This window comes from Vicugna pacos, chromosome 18, assembly GCF_048564905.1.
Source record: "Vicugna pacos chromosome 18, VicPac4, whole genome shotgun sequence".
NCBI lineage: Eukaryota > Metazoa > Chordata > Mammalia > Artiodactyla > Camelidae > Vicugna > Vicugna pacos.
The window spans coordinates 33839534-33847279 of record NC_133004.1 but is presented as its reverse complement, the minus strand read 5'-3'; the positions used below and the strand labels follow the sequence as shown (position 1 = coordinate 33847279).

The window sequence follows — 7746 nt, the reverse complement described above, 5'->3', positions numbered from 1 at the left end:
GCATTCGTTTGAGAAATAAACAAGCAACAAACACCTATTTGCAATAGTTCCAAGTGAGGGGACAGGGAGGTGCTGTGGGGGAAGACTTACCCACGCCATCAGGGAAATTCCCCCTTACTCCATCACACTTGTCCCTGTGTATTTGTTTTTCATCTGTCTCCCCTACTAGATCATGAGGCCAAGGAAGATGTTCCCTATGGCCTCCCCAGCACCTGGCCTGGAGCCTGGCACAGTACACACTCAATAAAAACTTGGTGAATGAATGACTTGAGACTGGGAGGTGGTTACAAGTCAAAGAATGGACAGCATTCCCCAGGGAGAATGCATGGAGAGGAAAGAGCAGGAGTCCTAGGAAGACCCAAGGAGAGGAGCCTCAGGGAGGAGAGGATCTGGGGGTCTGCCTGAGGCCAGGGAAGAGAACCTCACTTTTGTCACTTGCCCACACATGTTCTCTTTGGCTGTTAGCTCCTCCTTGAGCTGGAAGGGCATCTGAGGATCCATGTTTCCAGCCTCAAAGGTCCCTGTAGTTATGACCCAGGAATCCAGGCCCCCTCCCTAGGGACTTACAGGGTCCAAGGTACTGGTTCTGGGATTTAGAAAGGCCCCTGGGGCTTGGGGATTCAGATGGAGCCTGAACTTCTCCACACCTAAAAACTTGGCCCAACCTTCTCTGCTGGGCCTTGGCTCAGGTGTCACCTCCTCCAGGAAGCCTTCCTTGACTTCCGTTCTGAGTTAGAAGTGTCCCTCTAGCTCGTACAGCCCCCAGTGCTTCCCTCAGTCACTGTCCTGACCACTCCAAGTGTCATCCTCTGCCTAGAGGGAGATGTTATGAGTCAAAATTAGTATGAGGGAAGCTGCAGTTTAATGCCCAGATCTAAAAGGTCGGCATAAATAGACACTTTTGAATGGAGCTCCATCTCTGAAGGTCTTTGAAGGACGGGAAAAAATATGAAAACTGGACAAGGTGGCAAGAGTGGGAGAGAGTTGGGGGACTACAGACTAAGTGCTTATTTCAAGGTAATAGGGAGCTGAAGAAGCCGGGACGACGGGGCCTAGAAGGTTCAATGGGCGCAGCTTGAGCTTCTGTCCTGGCTGGCCACCATCTGCATAATCCTGCTTAGGTAGCCGGCCTTTCCTGCCTTAGGCTCATCTGATAGGTGGACAGCCTGCAAGAGCTGAGGCTGAGGCTCCAGGCACTGGGCGGTGGCCTAGAACCTTTCACGGCCAGAGCAAGTAAAAGGGGCGGGTCTTCGCGACGCAAGGCCCTCCCGCGCAGACACAGCACCGGAGTGAAGTAGAATGTGTGTTTATGTAGGTAGAAAAAAGTGCACAAAACAGTGAGGGGTGGGGAGAGGGACGTCCTGGCCTGGTCTCGGATTCGTGGGAATTGCACGGGCCTTCCACCAGTCGGGGAGATCCCTTAAGGCTGGGAATGAAGTGAAGGGCTCAAGCGGGGTCGCTTTTCAGTGTACCACCCACTTTAGGGGGCGTGTGGCTTTAGGATCGGCGGGGCCTCTTCTGAACTCGCCCATCGGGAGTGTACAGTACCTTCAGGGCGGGTCTCTCCAAGGAGTGGGGCCTCATGGAGTGGGGCTTGGGGAGCCCCAAGCTCCAAGAGCAAGGCCTTGGGGTCTGGAGAGCCCGATCTTTTCGGGAAGGGCGAGGTCTTTGAGACCGCGTTCTCCCGGAGCGGCGAGCCGGCCAGGCGGTCAGCCGAAGAGCTTGAGGAAGCAGGGCTGGCAATAGGGTTTGCCGGCGCGCTCCTGGAAGGAGCCCTTGGTGAGCGGGCGCAGGCAGAAGGTGCAAGTGAAGTGGTCCGGGTGGAAACGGCGGCCTAGGGCCGACACGCATCGTCCTGTCACCGGGAGGCCACACGTGGCGCACAGCGACCCGCGCCGCGCGTGGAAATGGTTCTCGCACAGCGGGCGGCCCTCATGCTCGAAAAAGCTGCCTCCCGAGAAGGGCGCGAAGCATTCCTGGGGAAGGGCAGCCGCAAAAGGAGGGGGTCAGCGTCAACCCCGAGACCAGATAACTCGTTTCATGACCTGAATAACCCGGGAGACCCCCGCAGCACCCTCACCCCCGCCCACAAACGCGAAGCCCCGCCCCCGAGAACGCGGTTCTGGTTAATTGCCCAGCCCCAGGCTTTTAGCCCCGCTCGCCATTGACCCATCCCTCCCAGGCCCCGCCCCCACAGTCGCGCACCCTACAGACGAAGCAGTCTGGGTGCCAGAGCGCGCTGAGCGCCGAGATGTAGTTATCCAGAATGGGGCCTTGGCAGCCCTGGCAGCGCGGGGCAAACAGCTGCAGGAAGTCCCGGCGGCAGTAGGGGCGGCCCTCTCGCTCGTGGAAACCTAGGAGCGGGAACCGAGTGGGCGGAAGGAAAAGGGTGCGAGGTGGCACTGGGGGCCTAGAAGATCTGAGGCTGTGGGTCCAGAGGAGGGACAGTCCGAGTGAGTAGTAGGAAAAGAGGGACGGGGTCTGTGGCGGGGGCAGAGCGGGAAGGGATGGAACCAACAGGTGAGACAGATTGGGGCCAGGAGAGAGCAGGAGAAAATTCACCGCCCCGGGACTTCGGAGGTTGTAGTCGGCTGGGGACAAAGGGAATGAGAGGAATGTCGAGTGGACCCGCGGCTTTCACGGTGGGAGTCAAGCTCTCACCCTCATCTCCGAAGGGCTCCCCACAACTGACGCAACAGAAATGCTCCGGGTGCCAGTGGGTGCCCAAGGCAGTAACCATCTTCTGCGGGAAATGAAAGGGAACACTCAGTGTGGCCCTCTATTACTTCTTCCCTCCCTCTTCCGCCCTGAACCTAAGTGAGTGGGTTAGAGTATGATTTTAAGGTGTGGGAGACCTAAAAGTGAGTCAAAGAGAGAGGGCAGAGTCCAAAGGGCCTCGGGACTAGGCCACGGGAAGGGGCTGGAGAGAGGGTGGGGGACCTGTGAGTGGATGAGGCCCATTCCACCCGCTCCTTGCGTGAGACAGAGGCTGGGCTTGTGGGCCAGGCAGGGCTCACATGTCTGATGGGTTGATTGCAGAGCCCACACCGTGGGGAGAAGCGCTCGAAGTAGCACTCGGGACAGAAGGGGGCTCCATCCTTCTCGAAGAAGCTGCTGCCTCCCAGGGCCGTGGAACAGCCACCGCAAACAAAGTGCTCAGGGTGCCAAGCACGGCCAAGCGCAGTCACCACCTGCGAGTTGGGGGCGAGGCCTGGGTTAGAGTGGCCCTCGGGCTGCCAAGGGCCCAGTGAGCTAAGGTTTACATAGCACTTTTGGGATATTATCTCTGAGAGATCAGGATGAAGAATCTAACAACCATGTCACTCAGTCAATAAGTGATGGAGATTCAACCTGTCTTCCCTTACATTGCCTAGGGCCCATGGTACTTTTAGGAGCCCACAAAAATGTTGTAATTTCTTTTAAAATTAAGAGAAGAAATGAGCTAGAAAAAATGACTTAATATAAAACATTAATATTCATCTTTACACCAACACAGTCATAAAATGCAATTAAAAATTTTTTAATGGAGGAAGGAAGATGAAAGTGCTCAGGGCCCACGAAAGTCATAATGCCACCCTGCTCTGCTGAGACTGGAATTCTAGGATGACAGTAGGGTGCTTTATCTCGCAGTAGGACCTAGGTCAACAATTGGGCACAGTCACTAATAACATCTGTTCAGTCAATAAGCCAAGAACCAGAGCCCCTGAACCAGACTCTGATAGAGGAGAAACAGTCTTTGTGGGTGCCTGAGAGATGGTGAGTGGTGCCAACAAGGCTTTTGTGAAGATTAAATGAGATGGGGGTTTGTAAAGGAGCTAGCATGGTGCCTGGCACAGAGTAGGACCAGAATAAATGGTAACCGGGTTGGAATTCTCCCCCTGCCACTTACTTGCTGTGTGACTCAGAGCTTCAGTTTCCTCATCTGTAGAATAAGAGTAATACCCACTTCCCAGAGTTATTTATTAAAAGGGAGCAGCACAAAGGCTGGCTCTCAGTAAAAAGATGGGTCTGTGGGTCTCTACCCACCTCCTCACAGGGCTCCACTTACTTGCCCAGCAATGGGTTTATTGCAGGAGCCACAGAGGCCCTTGGCCTGGGTGGGAACACCGCGGCGGCTGAGGTCAGACTGAAGCAGCCCCAGCATGGTGTCCAGGCTGCCCTTGTTTGTTGGCCCTGGTGGGGTGGGAGAGTCCTCATTCACAGAGCTTAGCACTGGTGGCTGGTTTGGGCCAGGGGCTGGAAGCTGTAGCAGGGAGGACAGGACAGTTGAGTCAGCAAGGCAGCAGAAGTGGAAGGGTCTAAAATGTGTTGGGAGCCACAAACCCGCACTGGCCCACCCCCTCCCCCTGCCTGACTCACATGGTTCTGGACACGGAAATCAGAGAGTGAAGCCATCAGTCTGTCTAGCTCCAGGGTGGCCGAGGTGGCTGAAGGCTTTGGAAGAACAGGGGATGGGCTGGGAGGCCTGTGAAGGACATAATTTATGTCAGTCAGAGCCTCAGAGTAACTCTTCCTCCAGTAACTCAGGTATCCAGGACTGATCACCACTCTCCCCACCCTGCCAACTATGCCACACTCACGGGCTGGGCCTTTTCTTGTCCTCAGATTTGTCCTCCTTCTGCTCCCCTGCAGTGTCCTTGCTAGATGGGAACTGAGACATTATTTCATCTGCAGAGAGGAGAGAAGTGCACTGGACATGGGGCCACACTCTAGCCTCCCTCCCAGTTAAGGCTTGTGTCCCTTTAGCTGCTAGTCTGGGAAATCAATCTATACCTTTAGTCTCCACCCTGCTCTGCCCCCATCCTGTCAAGGCCTGTCCCAGTAACCCTGGTACCTGTGATGTTGAACTGAGTAGCATTAAGTTCCTGAAGTAACCGGTCTAGCTCACAGAGCCCCGTGCCCAAGACACCACAGGAAGAGGAGAATGGAGGGGCCACAGGGGCTGCAGGCTTCGGGGACCGAGGCTTGCATACCGTGCTGGGAAACAGGGTGGGAACCTGGGTTCAGGGGTGGGGAATTCAAGCCTCCTCATGTGAGTCTCAGTTGGCTCCCCCACCCCCCAGTCCCCAGCCCCCTCACCTGTATAGATGGTCCTTGTCCCCAGAGGCTCCTGAAGACTCCCCAGACCCCATCTATAGAGAAGGACATATGTATGGGATGACAGGCCTGTACTTTCCCCACTCAGGCCCAGATTCTCCTCCCCCGGGGCAAACCTGGCCCTAGTAGTTGCCCCAGTCCCCGGCATCTGATCTCACCTGTGGCAGAGGAGACGTCAGGGGTTCTGGGGGCCGCTCTTTTAGAGCCCCTGACCTTGGCATGTGTGAGGTGGTTGTCTCCAGGTCAGAGAGTAGGGCATCTGCAGGAAGAGGCCATCAGGGTGAGAGGTTGAGAGGTGAAGGTTAGGCCAGAGACGGGGCCTTAAGAGATCAGAGAATAAGTGTTCTAAGTGGGCAGTATTTCAGGAGGACAGAAGCCAGCATTAAGAGCAGAGGTCAAGAATCAGAAGGAAACACAAGGCCAGAGATGTGGAAGAGCAGCAAGTAATATGTACAATCACAATATCCCACATGGCTCATCCTGGTGGTCACTTATAAACTCAGCTACCTGATTCTTTTATTCTCTCAGTCTTTTCTAATGCAATCCAAATTGGCTCTTTGCTGGAGCCAAATTTGGCTTCATCCCAAATTGCTCAATTGGCTGCATGCCAGGCACCAGCTTTCTGATTGGATGTTCTTTCTGCCACACCCCCTACACCTAAACAGGCCCCTCCCTCCAGGCGCCACTGGGCTCCACTCTATGCACCTCATTGGTGAGTCGGCTGGGACCTGCTTTCTGATTGGCTAATTCTTCACAGTACTAGTGCCCGTTACCCCTGCTGAACAGCACCCCCTACTGAAGGGTGCTGGAACCCCTTCTCTCCCACGGAGGGTACAGCCTTCCAGCCTCAGTTCCAACAGACAGGGAGGATGAGATGCCTGGGTCCTCCTTCCAGCCCCGAGACACACACATACACACACACACACACACACACACACAGAGAGAGCGAGAGAGAGCGAGAGAGAGCGAGAGTGAGCGAGAGTGAGAGGGAGAGCGAAAGAGAGAGAGAGAGAGAGAGAGAAAGAGAAAGAGAGAGAGCGAGAAGGGGAGGGGGAGATGCCCTTAGATCTGGATCCTTTGAACTCTACCTTTCAGAACCTAGAAGTCTTTGCCCCTTTACTCTTCATTTCTGAGCACCTTAGTGGAACCCTTAGCCACCTTTTGGCTTCTTGGCACTCATCTATTATACTTTCTGCCCCAAGGAACTGACCTCTACCATACTTAGGGCCCTTAACTCTTTCGTTCCCAAAGCCCTAGGGAAAGCCCATTTTCTTCTCCAGAACTTGATGTCATATTCTCCCTTCCCGTCTACTTTCCCAGTCCCCGGACTCAAGGTCCCGTTAACCCCTCCCTTCCCCGAGCTCCTGAGCCCAGGTGCCCACAGGCGCTGCACCTCCCTGCCCATCCGTCAGTCCTCAGCCAGTGATGGAGGAGCGGCGCGAGAGAAGGAGGGAGCGGCCAGTCTGGGAAAGGCAGGAAGGGAGAGGCAGGAAGGGGGACGTGGAGTCGGAAAGGAGGCGCCGGCAGAGACCAGAAGCCAGAAGCCAGAAGACAGGAGGCAGGGATGGAGAGATGCCGGGAGTGCGAGGGGGGTGCAGGATGGGGAAGCGGGTCCAGGTGGTGGTGAAGGACTAGGGACAAGGGGACCAGGGCCCCACTCACCCAGGTCCTCCATGACGGGGCGCGGGCAGACCGCGCGGGGCGAGCAGGGCGGGGGCCGTGTCCGGTGGGGGCGGGGGGCGGGGGACGTCCGGGATCTGGAGGCCCGGTCCTGACCATGTAAGGAAGCCGGGACCCGCTGGGTTAGGGCTGGGGCGAGAGGGGGGGGTGCACAATGAACGGGAGAACCCGGCGTGGGGGCCTGTAAGGGAGGGAGGGCCCCGGCCCACCCAGGCCCAGCCCGCCGGCCTGCCGCGGAGGCAGCCACACCCCAGCCTTGGCCTCAGCTGCAGGGAGTCCCAGGCGGCCAGAGCCTGGTAAGAAAAGTGGCTCTTCCCGACCAAGCCCGGGATCCTCTGCCCACTGAGACTCTTAGACACAGACTGAGGCCCCCAAGCCAACACCCCACCTCCCAAAGTTAGCACCCTGAGTCCTAGACAGAGCCCTTTCCCATCCAGGCTGTTCCTGGGAGACTGCTCCAGATAAAATTTTTGCATTGGAGGCAGGAGTGATGTTCTAAGGATCAGTCAGATCCCAGGTTCAGAGACCTTCCCTTAGACACTCTGACAGTGACATAAACAGATCCCAAAAGGCATACATACTGGACACAAAGAACTCTCCCAGAGACAGAGAGACCCCATGAACCCTCCCACAGACTCTAAGCTATAGAGTTGGAAACAGACATACAGACACAGATAAACAGAAACCAGGCCCAAGCCCCATGAAGACTCAGGGAGAACTCCCAGGCAGCCAGACCCAGCCAGCCTTTTCCAACACTGAGGTGACCCAGACTGGTCCCCAAAGAGCCTTTTCCCAATATACTGATGAACGGAGAAGAAAGCAAGACAAAGACCCCAGCCACAAAAGAACAAGAGGCCTTCCCTGGACAGAGACCCTGAGAAATCAAGGTGGAAACGAGACACTCTGGAGCTGGGTATGGACAGACACAACAGTGCTGCAGCCACTGGACTGTGGGTTTCAACCCAGACC

General features: G+C 56.0%; 1 protein-coding gene across 3 annotated transcripts; it reads right to left on the bottom strand.

Moving 5' to 3' along the window:
- Positions 1-1290: 1290 nt before the first annotated feature.
- Positions 1291-6827, bottom strand: TGFB1I1 (transforming growth factor beta 1 induced transcript 1). 3 transcript variants are annotated; one of them, XM_006201333.4, is made up of 11 exons: positions 6760-6827; positions 5256-5356; positions 5080-5132; positions 4835-4977; positions 4581-4668; positions 4360-4465; positions 4049-4243; positions 3018-3191; positions 2662-2743; positions 2206-2354; positions 1291-1976 (listed from the first exon to the last, which is right to left on the bottom strand). In XM_006201333.4, the coding sequence occupies exons 1-11, from the start codon at positions 6770-6772 to the stop codon at positions 1710-1712; spliced, it is 1371 nt and encodes a 456-aa protein (XP_006201395.1). In that variant the 5' UTR covers positions 6773-6827; the 3' UTR covers positions 1291-1709. The 3 variants fall into 3 exon arrangements, with proteins under 3 accessions (XP_006201395.1, XP_015092405.1, XP_072799103.1); XM_015236919.3 differs by having other exon boundaries at positions 5256-5417; positions 6760-6817; XM_072943002.1 differs by lacking the exon at positions 6760-6827 and adding an exon at positions 6186-6511.
- Between the last annotated feature and the right edge of the window lie 919 nt (positions 6828-7746).